Source organism: Arvicola amphibius, chromosome 3 (genome assembly GCF_903992535.2).
Source record: "Arvicola amphibius chromosome 3, mArvAmp1.2, whole genome shotgun sequence".
Lineage (NCBI taxonomy): Eukaryota > Metazoa > Chordata > Mammalia > Rodentia > Cricetidae > Arvicola > Arvicola amphibius.
In genome coordinates this window covers 90,478,407-90,495,677 of record NC_052049.1, presented here as the reverse complement: position 1 = coordinate 90,495,677, position 17,271 = coordinate 90,478,407, and the positions used below count along the sequence as shown (strand labels likewise).

Below are 17,271 nucleotides of genomic sequence, written 5' to 3'. Positions count from 1 at the left end.
AGGCGCGCCACTTCCGGTTGGGGCTCCTAACAACGGGGGAGGCCGGTAACCAGGGTGGGGGGGATGGCGGAGCGGGCTCCAGAGCCCGGGGTGGAGGCGGGGGCGGGGGCAGGCGGGGATACGGCGGCAGAGGAGGGCGCGGCGGGTCGAAAGGCGCGGGGCCGACCGCGGCTCACAGAGTCGGACCGGGCCCGGAGGCGGCTCGAGTCCCGGAAGAAGTACGACGTGCGGCGCGTGTACCTGGGCGAGGCGCACGGCCCCTGGGTGGACCTGAGACGGCGCAGCGGCTGGAGCGACGCCAAACTCGCTGCCTACCTCATTTCACTGGAGCGCGGCCAGCGTACCGGCCGCCACGGGTGAGGGGGCGCGGGCCCGGGAGAGGGAGGGAAGGAGGGAGAGGCGGGGAGAGCGCGGCCCCCCGCCCCCGGAGGCCCCGCCCCCGAGCCACCAAGCAGGCCTCGGTCTGAGGCTTAGGCGACCCGGACCCCTCACGCGCCGCCTCCGGCCTGCTGAGTATCCAATGCCAGCCTTTCCCCGCCCCTCTGCCCGCCTCCAGGAGCTCTGACTGGCCCATCCTGGCCTCGGTTGGGGCGTCTCGCAGGTGGGAATTTGCAAAGGTGCCTGGCACCACTCTGGTTTTCTGTATGTGACTAGCTTGCCTGCGTGTGTGTGTTTGTGTGTGTGTGTGTGCGTGTGCGTGTGCGTGTGCGCGGTCTGCGGAGGTCAGAGAGGGTGTTAGGTCCCCTGGAACTGGAGTTACAGATGGTTGTGAACAACATGTAGGTGCTGGTAACCAAACCTGGTCCTCTGCAAGTGCAGAAAGGGGTCTTCACCACTGAGCCATCTCTCCAGCCAGCGCTCTGTTTCAACTCCCTTGTCGGGGCTACCTATAAAGTCAGCAGGAAGGGGAAGACTCACTCCACCTGACCTGCTCCTTCTGAACTCGAAGACTTTGCGAAGGACTCTGGTCCTCCCTGATGCCAGTTAACTCGGAGCTGAGTTGTTCCCCAGGAGCCAAGGGGCTTAGGGGTGCCATGGCTTAATTAATTATTTATTTGTTGGTTAGTTTCTCAAGACAGGGTTTCTCTGCGTAGCCCTGGCCGACCTCGAACTCGCTCTGTAGACCAAGCTGGCCTCGAATTCAAGGATCTGTCTGTCCCAGCATCCTGTGTACTGGGACTAAAGGCATACACCAGGCTTGGCATAGGGTTCTTTTAAGATTTTATTATTGTGTGTGTGTGTGTAGGTCCACAGGTGGAGATGAGAGAACAGCCATGTGGAGCTGGTCCTCTCCTACCATGTGTGTTTCACCACACTGTTCATATATGTTCATATGTTGGTAAATCGACATGTACTGCTTGCCCATACCGAGAAACTGTCTCTGAAAGTACGTCCGCTCCCTCCCCCATATTTCAGACCCAAGAATGTTTGTATCAGTGCCCTCCAACATCCTTTGTCTGGGGTAGGGTGGTCCCTCTAACTCAGTGACAGGAAGAGAAGAAAACTGCAGAACAGCCCAAGAGTAAAGACCCTGTGCCCTTAAGAACAGCAGAAGGCGGAGTGTTTCCAACAGAGCTTACTACTGTTCGTTTCATAATGCAAAAATACCTGCAGTGGGAAAGAGAGGCTGAAGTTCAGCCGTGGAGAGAGAGTTCAACCTGGAACCCCACTGACACCTCAGCTTCCCCAGCCAGCTGCTGTGTGTTGTGAACACCAAATTCAATGTTAGCCCTGGTCTGCACAGACAGTTCCAGCCAGCCAGGGCTAGCTACATCATGATACCCTGTCTCAAACAAAATTACAGAGCTTAGAAAGGATCCAGCCACAGTGGGGATTCATGGTGTATCTTATTCTTCTCTTGTTGACCTCATCTGCCTGATTCTGGGGGCTGGAGAGGTAACTCAGTGTTAAGAGCACTTGTTGCTCTTGCAGAGGACCTGGGTTTGGTTCTAGGTTGTGATTTGCAACCATCTGTAACTCCAGTTCCAAGGGATCCTTCTGACCTCCATGGGCAGCAGGCACATACATGGTACAAAGGCATAAATGCAGGCAAAAACGTATGCACATGAAATAATGAAATAATTTTTTAAAAGTTAGCTAGGCATAGTGGCACATGACTTTAATCCTAGCACTTTGGAGGCAGATGCAGATGGAGCTCTCTGAGTTTGAGGCTAGCCTGGTCTACGTATTGAGTTCCAAGATAGCCAGGACCACATAGAGACCTTATTTCAAAAGGAAAAACATAACAAAATAAAAAATAATTTGATTCTGTGGGGCAGTAATCAGCCAGGAGCAAGGGGTATATAATTCAGTGGTCAGTGGTGGAGTACCTCATATGTGAAAAGCTCTGGATCCCACCCCCACCATGTGCAAGCATGCGTGCAGACACACACACACACACACACACACACTAGTTGGGCATGTCACCTATCATGCATGAAGCTCTAGATTTATTGCATGTTTGTAATCACAGCACTTCAGAGAAAGGCATTTGCTTTCAAGCCTAATGACCTTAGTTGATCCCCAGGACACATTAGTAGAAAACTGACTCCTGCAAGCTATTCTCTGCCTTCCATACACAATCACTATGGCATATTCCCTACCTCTATAAATAAGTGTAACACAAATTATTATTACTATTATGTTGGCTTTTTGAGGCAGTTTCTCTGCAGCTTTGGAGCCTGTCTTGGAACACAAATTATTTTTAAGAATAAAACTCTTACATTGAAGCATGAGTAAAGGTAGGCACTGGGAGGCCAGGAAGAAGGAACTTGGCAATAATCCTCCTGTCTCTGCTTCTTGAGTTCTGGGATTATAGGCATGAGCTGTCACATAGGGTTTATTTGATTCAGGGAAAGGAACCCTGGGCTCTGCATGCCAGGCATGTGCTCCAATATTCTTTTCTATTATTTTTTTTCTTTATTTTACTTCTTGAAACAGGGTTTCCCTATATGATGTAAGCTGGCCTTGACTTCTTGATATAATCCAGACTGGCCTCAAATTCATGATCCTCCCACATCTGCCTTTTGAGTGCTGGGGAGACAGGTGTGTGCCCACATTTCTGACTAACATTATCAATTGATGGCTGGTGGAATTTGTGGATACATAGACTGACTCTGAAAAAAGCCATTTGCCCCATAGGGTAGGAGTCAGGGAGCTCTCTTAGCATTCTTCCAAGTCTCCCACATCTCATCTGCCTGTGATTTTCTGAGGGCTAGTGTTCTCTGAGCTAAGTAATGGTAAGAGGCCTCCATTCAGGGCTGCTGCCAGTGGCAGTTACCCAAACCAAGGACTGCTGGAAAGGGAAGAGGACAGCAGAAGTTCAGATTCCATCCCAGAGCAGATACCAGGTCAGGTCTTGGGCCCAACTTGGCTCCAAATTCACCCTCACCGCCTCTCTGTATTGCAGGAAGCCTTGGGAGCAAGTCCCCAAAAAGCCAAAACGGAAGAAAAGTAAGTGGAGCTGCAGCATGGGGAGGGGTGGGAGCACGTGCAGTGCATAGCCTAGAAGCAGCCCAGTTACCATCCCTGTCCCTTTGCTGCGTGGTTGGAAGGTGGAAGAGCTAGTCCCTGCCCTACCTGCTAGAGGCAGAGTGTGTTGTGTGCCAGGTGGGCTGAATCTAAAGAGGCCCCTCCCAGCATGACCTCAGTGCCTTACCAAATCATTAGGCTGTGGGTCTCCATGGCATTCAGCTGGGTGATTAAGAGAACCACCTGGTGGCAATGAGCCCTGCTCTGCCTCTTCTTTGATACATGGGTCTCAGTGGAGCGCAGGCTCATTCTATAGCAGAGGATGGTCTTTATCCCACAGTGCTAGGCTGACAGGTATGTGCCACAAGTACAATTCTTGTGCTGTTAGTGATGGAACCCACGGCTCTGTGCTCACTGAGTAGGTTCTGTACAACTAAGCCATATCCCCAGCTTCCAATTTAAAAAAAAAAAGTATTCTTTTGTGTGTGTGCACATGTGTGTACACATCACAGGTGTGAAGTCAGAACTACTTGAAGTTGGTTCTTGCTTTCTACCACATAGGTCCTGAGTATCTAACTCGGGTGGGTCAGGCTTGGTAGCCAGCCACTTACCACTGAACTATCTTGGTGGCATACTTTTTTTTCTGACCGGTTTTACTCTGCAACCCAGGCTAGCCTCAAAACTCAAAACCACCCTGTCTGATGGGATTACAGGCATGCTTAACCATTCCCACTTACAGCTTTGGCACATGAGTTCTTGGAGGCAGAGGCAAGTAACCATCTTGACTGTGCAACCCCAAAGGGTTAGGTAGTGCCAGGCTGGAAGTGGAGCAGCTGTTGAAGTTCCATGTCACTGATGGGTTCTCATGAGGATGCAGACCCTGGGCACACTCCCTCAGCCCAAATACCTCTCCTTCCCAGATCTACAAGTGTAGGACAGCCCTACCCCATCACACTCATAGGCCCTAGCGTTCCTCTGTGCCCTTGTGGCTTCTTTACCCCTTCTGCCTCTGTGGCAGTCTCCAAAGGTGGAATCCTGGTTCTCCCCTGACCACTCACTTAGAGCTCTGACAAAGCCAAGATCTGAACGCAGGCTGTTTGGCTCTGCCATTCCTGCCCTCCAGCACCCTCACCATGTCTGCTGACTTCTTGCCCTAGCCAGCCCCGAGGAAGCAATACTGATGGTGTGGAATGACAGCCTTTGTGGAGCTGTCTGTCATTCTAGTGGGGGAGACAGACAGGCGGTGTCTGAATAGACAGCCACAGGCAGCTTCTTGGTGCTGTCATGAACAGACCAAAGTTGGCTAGCATGACTCTGAAGAGCGTGGCTTCTTAGAGGAGGACACCTGTGGGTGATCTCTGAGTGAGGCTGTCATCTGGAGGATGTGCAAGGGCCGAGGCAGGACCTTACCTAGCTCATTTAAAGGACAGCTAGGAGGGCATGTGGCTGGAAGGAGTGAAGAGTATGAAAGGGAAGGTGTGGGACCTGACAATAGTATATGGTCTTGCTAGCCACCTTGGCACTTGCTTTCCTCTTTCCCCTTTTGAGGTGGTGGCCAGTGGATTTTGAGCTGAGAGGGGATATGCCCTGCTCTCCTGGCACCCCCTTGTGGTTGTAGATGTTAGCATGCTGACACCAGGGAGAACTCCTAGGACTGTGTGGCTCTAGCCCAGAGGTATTGATGAAGATTTTTATTAAGAAGCAGTTGGGTATGGTGGCACACATCTTGAATCCCCCCAAAAAACCAACTAAAAGCTCAGCAGTGGCGCATACCTTTAATCCCAGCACTGGGGAGACAGAAGCAGGCAGATCTCTCTGAGTTCCAAGCTATCTTGGGCTGCATAATGAGCCCCCCCCCTTTTTTTTTTTAAAGGAAAACAGCTAACAATTATTTTGCCTCTAGTATGTGCCAGTCCCCATAATCTATATGACCTCACTCAGCCGGGTCCTAGTCGTCTCTAGGCTGTGTCACCTCTCCTAGCATCAGTTTGATCTCCTGCTGAGTGGAGTGGGATTCAAGAGGCTGTCTCAGACTGTGGAACTGTGGGCTCCAGGGGAGTGGAGCGCCTGTCCTCATGTCCACCTGGCCCCTGTGTCCACAGGGCGGCGGCGCAACGTGAACTGCCTGAAAAACATGGTGATCTGGTATGAGGACCACAAGCACCGGTGCCCGTATGAGCCACACCTGGCTGAGCTTGACCCTACCTTTGGCCTTTACACAACGGCTGTGTGGCAATGTGAAGCTGGCCACCGTTATTTCCAGGACCTGCACTCTCCACTCAAGCCCTTAAGTGACTCAGAGCCTGACAGTGACAAAGGTGGGTCTTCAGGGCACGGGCATCAGGAATAACAGGCATGGGGCCTCTGCACTCTTCCCAGGTGGACCAGCCTGGGCTGCCCTCAGCCTCAGGGAGCTGTCAGAACTGTATCAGCCAGGATGTAGCCTGGCCAAGCTCTGTGCAGACTTGCAGCCTTTGAGTCCCTGCCAAGCTGAGCAGAATGCTGTCCTCCTGTGCACTAACAGCCTTTTCATTTCTTCCAGCTTTCTCAGCTCCCTTTCCCTGTCTTGCCCTTCTCACTCCCCTTTGTTCTCATCAGCTGAATTACTGGTTTTGGTTTTCTTTTAAATATTTTATGCAATTTTTCATTTGTTTTTGGCTGACCTGGAACTTGCTATTTTGTACCATGCTGGCTTTGAACTCACACTAATCTGCCCTGCCTCTGCCTCCCGAGTGTTGGAATTAAAGTGTGCGCCACCACATTCAATCTTCTTTTGTTTTTTTAAGTCAGGGTCTTTCTTTATAGCCCAGGCTAGTCTCGAATTTTGGACAACCCTTCTACCTCGGTGTACCAAATACTGGGATTACAGACGTGCGCGCAAAACCTGACCTGTAACTAGTATATTCTAGGCAGGCGTCTACCACTTGGCCATGCCCTTAGCTCCTCACGGAAAGATTCTAAGCACATGTTCTTCAACTGAGCCACACCTCCTTGGTCCCCACTCCCTTTTTTTTAGCCCTTAAAGTTTTTTTTTTCACTTTTTGTTTATGTGTATTGTTATTTTGCTTGTGTATGTCTATGCATCACAGTGCCTTTGAAGGCCAGAAGTGGTATTGTATTCCCTGGTCCTCTAGAAGAGCAATCAGTACTCTTAACCTCTGAGCCATCTCTCCAGCCCCTTTCAGCCCTCTTTTTAGTTTTGAAATAAGGTTTCATCAAGTTCCCCAAGCTGGCTTTGAACTCTCTGTAGCTCTAGTAGCTCTAGTAAACCTTGAATTTGAACTTTAAATTCTCCTGCCTCAGCATCCCAAGTAGTTAGGATTACAGCCTGGGCCACACTCAAGCTTCTTTCCTGTCTTTGATCTTCTGTTTTCCACTGTCATCCCTGCCGTCCCCCACCCCACCCCGAGGTCTGTCACATTTACTATCCCCTCTCTCTCTCCTATCCCACACAAATCCCATTGGGCTAGCTGCCCACTGAGTCTGAGAGGGACTCCCAGGAAGGCCCGAGTACATCCTGGTGTGGGCAGTGAGGGTGCTGCATGATAACTACCTCAGGACTTGGCAGGACTGACAAGGCCTACAGGGCCAGTTGCCAAGTGCTGGGGCAGGCCTGAGGGTGGGGTCAGTCCTCAGAGCTAAGTCTGTGCTGGCAGGCATCACCAAGCAGGTGGCATCCCAGCTGGCTGAAGGGAAGCTGAGATGAGAAGTACTCCTGGTGGCCTCACCCACGGCCACCCCTCTGGGCCTGGCTCATCTCCAGAGGGCAGGTGTCTTAGTTAGGGTTTCTTTGGCTGTGAAGAGACACCATGACCACAGCAACTCTTACAAAGGAAAACATTTAATTGGGGTGGCTTATAGTTCAGAGGTTTAGTCCATTATCGTGGTGAGCATGGTGTTGTGCAGGCATATATGTTGCTGAAGAAGGAGCTAAGAGTTCTACACCTTGATCCAAAGGCAGCAGGAAGTGAACTGAGACACTGGGGTATGGCTTGAGCATATATGAGACCTCAAAGCTCACCCCCACAGTGATACACTTCCTCCAACAAAGCCACACCTGCTAATAGTGCTACTCCCTATGAGCTTATGGGGGCCCAATGCCATCCAAACTATCAGAGCAGGTATCCTGTGCTTTTTGGTTAGCACTCTGTCCTCTTCAGCCTGCCACTTCTCCCTCAGTGTGCCCCACTGGAGGCCCTACCCTGGGCCATCTGACTTCTCGCCATAGCCCTGTCATTTGTCCTGCTGTAGAGCCCTTGAGGAAGCCCAGGAGGATTGGGACTTGTCTATCTGGTACTTCTTAGGCTATGATGGTGTCATCCCAGGCCAACACTGACCTCTATAATTGGGCTTTTTGGAGTGAGCCCTGTGATTCATTAGCCATGTCTGCCCAGGCAGTAGTAAGGAAGTGGCTTTGCTCCTGTTCTGGCCTTGTCCCCAAGTGCCTCTCCCTACCTTGGCCCATGCCTGGAGTGGTCTTGCCACCTCCCAAGAGTCAGACTGGGAACCTTCTGCTGGAGCTGTGAAGTCCAGACACAAACAGATGATTGTTGTTTTGGTGCTTGAAATAGAATTCAGAGCCTTACAGGTGATAGGCAAACATTCTACCCTGAGCTTTTTTGGAGCCAGGGATGGAGCACCAGGTTGCCCACGTTGACCTTGAATTCATTTTATAATGCCAGTAGGCCTTGAACTAGTGATCTTTCTGCTTCAGTCTCCTGAGTAACTGGGGGCTCAGGTGTTATAAGTGGCAGAAAGGCCTGTTCCTCTTACTAGCCACCCTGCGGCATCCAATCAAGACGGTCTCCGTGCCTGTGTGAGTCAGCTCTCTGTCACTATACTGAATGCCCAGAACAACCCACTTAGGACAAGAAAGGCTTGCCTAGGTCTCAGAGGTTCTGGTGCCGTTGGAACCTGATGCTTAGGGACAGCAACAGTGGGGCTGCCTGCAGGAAAGTGCCAGTCATCACAGCTTCTGCCAGAGAAAACTGGAGCAGGCTGAGGCCCCACAGTTTCCTTAAAGACCCACCTGTGACCTGAGTCCTCAGGCTCAGCCTGCCTATTAAAGGCTCCCCACCTTCTAATGGTGCCGTTTTTGGAACCATATCTTTAAAACAGGAGCCTTTGGGGAACACTTAGCCAAGCATAGCCATACCCCAAGGGTCACTAAGAAACTAAAAACAAAACTCATCTACCCGTTTGGTCTGTTTTCATAGTTAATAGCCCCAGTGCCAGTTGGGCTGGCCCCAGAGTGATTCTGGGGCCCAGAGTGGTGCTGTGAAGGCAGCCCATTCACACAACTGCTAGCAGATACTGATCCAGGCTCTGGAGCCGCAGAACTAATGGTCCCCGATGGCATGGCCAGTTGTGTTTTGAGCATAATAACATAAGTTCCAGTCACTCATGGCTCCATTCCCTTCAGTCTTTGTGTATGTTTAGTAACAAATACCTGACTGAAATATTGGGCCTTTTCTTACTGGTGGCCTTCTGGGAGTGGAAGAAGTGCTCTGCCCAGGGCCTCCTTTGTGTGTGCACATGTGTGTGCACATATGAGTGCAGGTGCTCAAGGAGGCCAGAAGCCTTTGATCCCCTGGAGCTTGAGTTGCAGGTAGTAAGCTTCCTAACATGGGTGTGGGGACTGAATGTCTGCAATAGCAGTATGTGCTTTTAACTACTGAGCCATATCTCTGGCCCCTTTGTGGCATTTCTGTTCTAGAGCAAAAGCAGATGATAAATAAAATAAGCAAGTACATCAAATATTATGGAAAGGGGGATTGTTTGAGACAGGTGATCAGGATGCCTCCCAGGGAAAGTCGATGAGCTGACACACCCCAAACCTGAGAACTCAGGTTCTTTTCGTCCTGTGGCTCTAGCTTCCTCCTGGGCCTGCCAGGATGGATGAGAGGGTCAGGAAGGTGGAAGGTTGGCCCAAGGGAAACCATATTGGCTGCTCTGTTGGCTGGAACCAGAGCTGGGCTGTGTCTACCTGTTGCATGGCATGGGAGATGCAGACCAGCAGGGTATGTGTGCACAGGAGGAAAAGCTGGCCTGTCTCTTTGGCAGGAAATGATGAGCAGGTTCTTAGGAGCTGGGGAACCAAGCTGCCTCTATTGCAGGGATGCTGAGGCCATGGACCAGCATCTGTAGGGATTGAAGAGAGGCAGTTGGGCTGTGGGTGGATGGATTTTGGACGTAGCCCCAACAGGTTTTACTGACAGATTGGAAGTGGGTGTGAGAGAAGGTCAAGTATAACCCCAGGACATTGGCTTGAGCTACAGGAAGGGTAGAACTACCACCCTGTGAGACAGGGCCACCTGTGAGCAGCACAGGCTTTGCTGGAAGAAAATCTAGTGGGGAGGATCCCAGTGTCACTGAATGGATTCTGAGATGGGGGCAACAGAGAATGCAGTACCAAGGACTCAGTAGGGAAGCCCAGCTCCCCATGAATACCTAGAGTCACCAGGCCACTGGCGTAGCCTATGGTGTCATAGAAACAGATACAGTTGAGGGGTAGGGAGGTACAAGCATGAGAACATGAAATCAATTCCCAGCACATGCATCAAAAACCAGGTGTCATGGTATACCCTGTAATCCCAGCAGTGGGGAGACCTGACAGGAACTCCCCAGGGCTCACTGACCAGCCAGTCTAACCAATATGGTGAACTCTAAATTGAAGGAGAGACTCTACCTCCAAAAATAAAGCGAGCCAAACATGATGGCACATGTCTCAGCACTCGAGAGGCAATGGCAGGTGGATCTCTGTGAGTTCAAGGCTAGCCTGGTCTACATAGTACGTTCTGGGCCAGCCAGTACTACATACTGAGACTCTTGATTCAAAATATACAGTAAAAATAAATGAATAAGGGAGGCAGAGAGTGATTGAGGAAGGTACCAAAATTGGTTTTTGACCTCCACATATATCTGTACACATGTGCACACATATTCAGACACATAAACACCTATGCACACATACAGTAGATACAGCCTGTATTCTGTGCCCATGTGTTTCATACTCAATGCTTCTGTCTACATACAGAGTCAGCCAACTGAACATAGGGGCAAGGTCAGCATGTGTGAGGTCATTTCTAATACAACACAGTATGGGCCTCTTTTCTTTTTGATTCCTTTTCCTTTTTTTTTTTTTTTTTTTTTTTTGAGGTGCATAATCCTTTCTTCCTTCTGTTTTGTCTATTTGCTTCTGAAGCAATACAGTATAGAAAGAGTGGTTTGTATTGTGTCAGGTATTACAAATTATTTAAGGCAAAAGAAGTGTGTATAGGTTCTATGAAGGTTTGCATTTTATTATTTGTTTAATTTTTATTACATTTATTTGTTGGGAGGACTGTGTGTGGCATGGCACCAATGTCGATGTCAGTGAACATCAGAGGACAACTTAGTAGGGGTTGGTTGCTCACCCTTCCACCATGGGGTCCTAAGGGTCAAACTTAGATCCTCAGTCCTGACTGCAAGTGATTTTTACCCACTGAGCCATCTCTGTAGCCCCCAGATACTGTATTTTATACACAGGATTTGAGTTTCTGAGAATGTTGATGTCAGCTTGGAGTTCTAGAACCAATAATCCCCCCCTCCCCCGAACAAACTTCCAGAATCTTTAGAATTTCCTGAATGGAGAAGGGTTTTTGTTGTTCTTGTTTGTAAACTAGTCACACAATGAGTAGTTGCTTAATTATTTTTACTTTATCAGTGTGCATGTGTGTGTGCTCGCCTGTGTGTATGTGCATGTGCCAGAGAGGGCATCAGATTTCCTAGGGCTGTTGAGAGCTCCCTGGGAATAGAACTTGAGTCCTTTGGAAGAGCAGCAAGTGCTCTTTAACCTTAAACTGGGCCATTTTTACAGCCCTGATAATGTTTTTTGTAATTCATATGGAGTCACTTTAAGGAGCTCTTTGGAATACCCCTAAATCTATGCTAGTTAGGTGATTCTGGGTTGTAAACAGAAGTTTCTGTCCCACCAGGTCCCATAGCCATTCAGTCCCAAAGAAACACATGGAGGCTTATATTAATTATAATCTGTTTGGCCTATTAGCTTAGGCTTATTAACTAGTTTTTACAACTTAACCCATAATTCTTGTCTGTGTTTAGCCACAGGGTTTGGTACCTTTTATCAGTGAGGCATTCTCACCTTGCTTCCTCTGCATCTGGCTGGTAACTGCATCTCTGTCTTTTCTCTTCCCAGAATTCTCTTAGTCTGGTTTCCTTGCCTATACTTCCTGCATGGCTATTGGCCAATCAGCATTTCATTAAACCAGTATGAGTGACAAATCTTGACTGTGTACAAGAGCATTATCCCACAGCACTGGGTACCACAACTACATAGCTGCTGGGTAGGGGGACTAGCCATCTACAAGACCAAACACAGGAGCAGAGGGAAGATGTAAGCTTAACACCCTCCCATCAGGGAGCGGCTGAACATTTGGTCATGAGAGCTCTTCTGAGGCTGGGGAGATGGCTTAATCAGTAAAATACTTGCTGTTCAAGGGTGAAGACATGAATTTGGGGCCCCAGCACCTGCAGAAAAGCTGAGTGCCAGCCAGTGAGATAGTCCAGCAGGTAAAGGTATTTGTTGCCAAGCCAGATGATCTGAGTTCTGTCTTTGAGGCCCACATGGCGGAAGGAAAGAGCTAACTTTTGCAAGTAATCCTCTGGCCTCCATACATGGACACCATGGTGCCCCTTCCTGCAAATAAGTAAATGTGAGAAATACAAAACAATAAGGGAGAGAGATTGAGGGAGACAGCAGACGTCCGCCTCTGGCCTCCACCCACGCACACCCAGGCTCGTGAGCAGTGAGCGGAGAGCTCTGGTGGGGTGGACACTTGATGGTGCTGAGAGGGAGGCACACTCGGAGAAGTGCAGAAGCTGAAACCTGTCACCAGGAACCAGGCACTGTGACTCCAGTGTTGACTTCTTCTGACCATTGATGAATTACAACCTCATGATAAAGTTGTGATCGTAAGCAGACCAAAGGAAGAACTTCCTAAAGTTCTGTATGTAAGTCATCCCAGCAAGTCATGGCACCTGAGAGTGGCATCATGGGAATTCCTAGCTGATACCTCAGACACACAGGGTGGACCAGAATTTTCCATGGGCATCAGAAGTGGACAGAGCCTTGTGACAGAGCCCTTGACTTAATAGGTTAGAAGCTTACTCCAGATAGGTTGTTTCTGAATCCTATGGAATTAATTGAGATGATAGCATTGACATGCGTCAAGTCAGTGTGAGAATCAGAGGGCTAATGCTGGGTGTGGTGTCGCACGCCCTTCATCCCGCACTTTAGAAACAGGCAGGTGGATCTCTGAGTTTGAGGCCCCAGCCTGGTCTACATATGTATCCCCAGCAAGGGATACATAGTGAGACCCTATCTCAAAACAACAACAACAAAAACAACAACAACAAGCCAGAGAGGCCAGGGAAGAGCAATGTGAGAGCCTCGAAAAGAGACTAGTGGTTGAGTATAGCTAGCCAAGTCAGGTATACAGGGACCTAGAAGGAACCACTGGCTCTAGACTTGGAAATCACAGTTCCTAGCTCCGGGTCATACATAGATTCCAGCTGCTGCTACTGCCGCCACCACTAACTGCACCCCCCCCCCAGATGTGTGTATGTTTTCACATGTGTGGGGGGGGGGCAGTGGTAACCTTGGGTGTCATCCTCAAAATTGTCATCTCCCTCCTTTGAAACAGGCTTCCTCACTGACCTGAAGCTCACTATTTAGTCTAGACTGTCTGATCAGTGAACCCCAGGGGTTCTTATATCTCTGCCTCACCAGTGCCAGGGGGTGGGGAACCTACAAATGTGTACCACTAAGCCTGACCTGACATTTAAAAATTGTTTTACTTGTGTGATGTTTGTAGCATGTTATTAGACTGTGTATGTAGCATGTGTGTGAGATGACTGTGGCTTGGGAACGTAAGGCCACAGAGCACATGTGGAGGTCAGGGGACAACTTTGTGGAGTCGACTTTCTCTTTCCACCGATATACGGTGTATTAGTTACTGTTTTGTTGCTATGATAAAACACCATGACCAAAAGAAAGAATTTATTCTGGCTTGTGGTTCCAGAGGATTGAGAGCCCGTGGTAGAGCACAGCAGCGAGCCCAACTGCAAACACAAGCAGAGAGCAGATGAAAACAGATGAGGCTGTGTAACCTTAGGTCCTGCCCCTAGTGATGTGCTTCTTTCAGCAAGGCTACACAAGTTAAACTTCCCAAACAGTGCTAGCAACTGGGGGTCCAGTGTTCAGATGCCTGAGCCTACAGGAACTTTTATCATTCAGATCACCACACATGGGTTCCAGGAACCAATCTCAGGGAACAAGTACCTTTAACCACCAAACCATCTCACCAGTCTGCACACAGAAATTAAAGACATATTTTTATGTGTATGAGTGTTTAGCCTGCATGTATATAAATATACTACATGTGTGCTGTACTCAATGGAGGCCAGAAGAGAGTGTCAGACCCCCTTCAACTGCTGTTACAGGCTGGATTTAGCCACCACATGGGTGCTAGGAACTGAACCTGGTACTCTCTAAGAGCAGTAAGTACTCTTAAGCACTGAACCATCTCCTCAGCTAATAACTGTTCCCTTTTGTCTCTGCAGTGGGCAGTGGCCTGGTGGCTGGCAGCTCGGACTCATCCAGCTCTAGCTCCAGCTCTGACTCGGATGAGCCTCCTGATACCCAGCTGGCCAAAGCCTCAGCTGCGGCTGCAGCCACCCCTGCCAGCCCTACAGGCAGCAGTGGACTGATCACTCAGGAAGGAGTTCACATCCCCTTTGATGTCCACCATGTGGAGAGCCTGGCTGAGCAGGGCACCCCTCTGTGCCAAAACCCTGCAGGAAGTGGGCCCGAGGCCCTGGAGACGGTGGTGTGTGTACCAGTGCCCATGCAAATGGGCACTGGCTCCAGTACCCTCTTTGAGAACATGCCCCAGGAGGCACTGGGTGAGGTGGTGGCCAGCTGCCCAGTTTCAGGCATGGTGCCTGGCTCCCAGGTGATCATCATTGCTGGTCCTGGTTATGACACCCTTACAGCCGAGGGCATCCACCTCAATGTGGCTACTGGCAGTGGCACTCCCAGCAGTGGCCTGGGTGAGGAGGTACCCTGTGCCATGATGGAAGGTGTGGCAGCCTATACACAAACGGAGCCCGAGGGCACCCAGCACAGCACCGTGAACACCACCTCCATTGCCAGCATCGAGACCAAGAAAGGTCTGGGGTGCCACTGTGGCCTCTGGCAGGGGTTGGGAGGGGTGGCAGAGGGGAAGGAGCTCAAAGTGAGCTCCTTGACAGCCTTATTCCCACAGACACCGCCCCGTGTCACCCCGTAGAGAAGGAGGACCTGTATATGCTCAAGGAGGAGAAAGAGGATTCGGTGGCCCCAGAGCTGACAGAGCTGGCAACTACCATGCCCGAGAATACAGAAGCAGAAGCAGATGTGGACGGAGAGGAATTGGACAGCAGTGACATGTCAGCTATCATCTACGAGATTCCCAAGGAGCCCGAGAAGTGGGTGCTAGGATGGATGGGTGGGACCAAGGGTAAGGAACAGCTACAGGCTTATAGCCCACTGGGGCCTGACACCCTGATGCTACAGGCTCCTTCCTCTCCAGGAGACGGCGGAGCAAGCGGTCACGGGTGACAGATGCTGACGGCCTGCTGGAGATGTTCCACTGTCCCTATGAGGGCTGCAGCCAGGTGTATGTGGCTCTCAGCAGCTTCCAGGTGAGGCCACCCCCAGGCAGGACTGTTGCTAAGTCCAGCTGGCCTGGTCATGTGGCTGCATGTGGCTCTACTGGGTGTCAGTGGCACAGGGCCTGCGTCCGGGAACCCATTTTGTCCTGGCTGGCCTTGCTGGACATCTGGCTTTCTCAGCCCTCTCTCTGCAGACATCAGACACAGCTGCCTGGTCTTACCAGCACCCCAGACCACCCTCTTAGTCTTCCACGGGAAGACCACCAAAGTCCCAGGGGTCAGCCATACATGGGAGCCCCAGATCCTGTACAACTAGAACTCTTCTCCTGTAGTTTACCTTCACAGTGTGGGTGGTATACCCCGGGGCAAACAAGGGTTTCTCAGCTCTCCACACAGAAGGCAGCACCAGTAGACTATTGGATTTTCTGAGCATGTATTAAGCTCCCAGGCTGTTCTCATGGGTTAAAGAATGAAATAACAAGAATCAAGTTCCCCGGGGCAATGCAGTAACTGTGAGGCATCAGTCAGCCATTGTGCCTCTGGAGCCTCAGTTTCCTCGGTGCCAAGGTTAATTGGAGCCCAGAGCTGGGATTGATAAAGCTGCTCTTTGACTCCAGTGCTCCTGTCCAAGCTGGATACTGGAATGCCTTTTCTACCCTCAAATCTAGGCTGACTGTGGCTAATGTCCCAGCTACCTGCATGTCTTCCCACTTTAATAGCCCCCAGGTGGGCCCATGGTACCACTCCTGCCCCTCTCACCCCTAGAACCACGTCAACCTGGTGCACCGAAAAGGGAAGACCAAAGTGTGCCCTCACCCTGGCTGTGGCAAGAAGTTTTATTTATCCAACCACCTGCGGCGCCATATGATCATCCATTCAGGTCAGGCCCTGCCAGCTGGCACCCATAGGCCAAGTGTAGTGCACATGTGTAAATCCCAGCGTTCAGGAGGCCTGGGCTGCACAGTGAAACCCCACATCCTTCCCTATACCCGGTACTGTTTTCATGTGCAGTTGCCCCAAGTCCCAACTTGGGTCAGGTCACATCGGAGCTCATCTTAGCAGTTGACACGCTGTGTCATGAACTGCAGTCCTCTTACCTGTTGTGACTCCAGCCAACACGGTTCTCAGGGTTGTGGGATGGGGTAGGGGAGCTTGCTCCTTGCAGTCACCTCTACTGGGCAGTTTCCTGAGGCTGTTGCCATCCCTAGGCATCCGAGAGTTCACTTGTGAGACCTGCGGCAAATCTTTCAAGAGGAAGAACCATCTGGAGGTGCACCGGCGCACGCACACAGGAGAGACGCCCCTGCAGTGAGTGTTGGGGTGCTAGGGAGGGAGGGACCTGATCGGGTCGCAGGGGAGTCTCAGGTGACCCGCCCCTGGCCCACTCAGGTGCGAGATTTGCGGGTACCAGTGCAGGCAGCGTGCATCGCTCAACTGGCACATGAAGAAGCACACGGCAGAGGTGCAGTACAACTTCACTTGCGAGCGCTGTGGGAAGCGCTTCGAGAAGCTGGACAGCGTCAAGTTCCACACGCTCAAAAGCCACCCAGACCACAAGCCTACCTGACCTGCCTGCTCCCACGGACCTCAGCCTCTATTTATTTGTACTCTTGGACATCATGCCCAGACCTGTCAGAACCCAAGACAGCCACTGGGGCTGCCCCAACCGCAGGCCGGAAGGAGGTGTTCCCCACTCCCCCTGGGCAGGTGCCCTGCCCTGTCCCTTCACGTCCCTCCCATGGAGCTGGCACCTGGGACAACACTGCCGAACTGTGTCAAGAACACAGAATGAGATTAAAGTGAAAAAGGAGATGCCCTTCCCCTAGACATGAATAATTGTGGGGGTTGGGCACACCTTTGTGACCAATTAACCTGCTCTCCTGACCCAAGACTAGGTTGGGGGTGGCTGCCCTTGGATAGCACACAGGAACCTTTCCTGTTAGCCTCTGCTCCCACAGGGTGTGTGTGGGGTACCAGAATCCTGATGCCCACACCTCCCATGTCTCAGAATGTTGATTCCTGGCCCAGAGGACTGTGGGAGGAGCTAAATTGTTGAACACACATTTGGGAACACCCAAATGAGAC

At 50.8% G+C, this 17,271-nt stretch overlaps 1 protein-coding gene across 3 annotated transcripts; it reads left to right on the top strand.

Annotated features, from left to right (window-relative positions):
• The first annotated feature begins 63 nt into the window (after nucleotides 1-63).
• Znf653 (zinc finger protein 653) lies at nucleotides 64-17,006 on the top strand. 3 transcript variants are annotated; one of them, XM_038322963.2, is made up of 9 exons: nucleotides 64-356; nucleotides 3,410-3,453; nucleotides 5,574-5,789; nucleotides 14,095-14,703; nucleotides 14,823-15,000; nucleotides 15,105-15,216; nucleotides 15,952-16,066; nucleotides 16,395-16,494; nucleotides 16,576-17,006. In XM_038322963.2, the coding sequence occupies exons 1-9, from the start codon at nucleotides 64-66 to the stop codon at nucleotides 16,751-16,753; spliced, it is 1,845 nt and encodes a 614-aa protein (XP_038178891.1). In that variant the 3' UTR covers nucleotides 16,754-17,006. The 3 variants fall into 3 exon arrangements, with proteins under 3 accessions (XP_038178891.1, XP_038178889.1, XP_038178892.1); XM_038322961.1 differs by having other exon boundaries at nucleotides 14,799-15,000; XM_038322964.1 differs by lacking the exon at nucleotides 64-356 and adding an exon at nucleotides 2,555-3,045 and having other exon boundaries at nucleotides 14,799-15,000.
• The last annotated feature ends 265 nt before the right edge of the window (nucleotides 17,007-17,271 follow it).

Coding starts and splice junctions, on each gene's coding strand:
- Znf653 (XM_038322961.1), top strand. CDS start 64: ATGGCGGAGCGGGCTCCAGAGCCCGGGGTGGAGGCGGGGGCGGGGGCA. Junction 15,217..15,951: donor TGGCTCTCAGCAGCTTCCAG/GTGAGGCCACCC, acceptor TCTCACCCCTAG/AACCACGTCAACCTGGTGCA. Junction 16,495..16,575: donor ACAGGAGAGACGCCCCTGCA/GTGAGTGTTGGG, acceptor TGGCCCACTCAG/GTGCGAGATTTGCGGGTACC.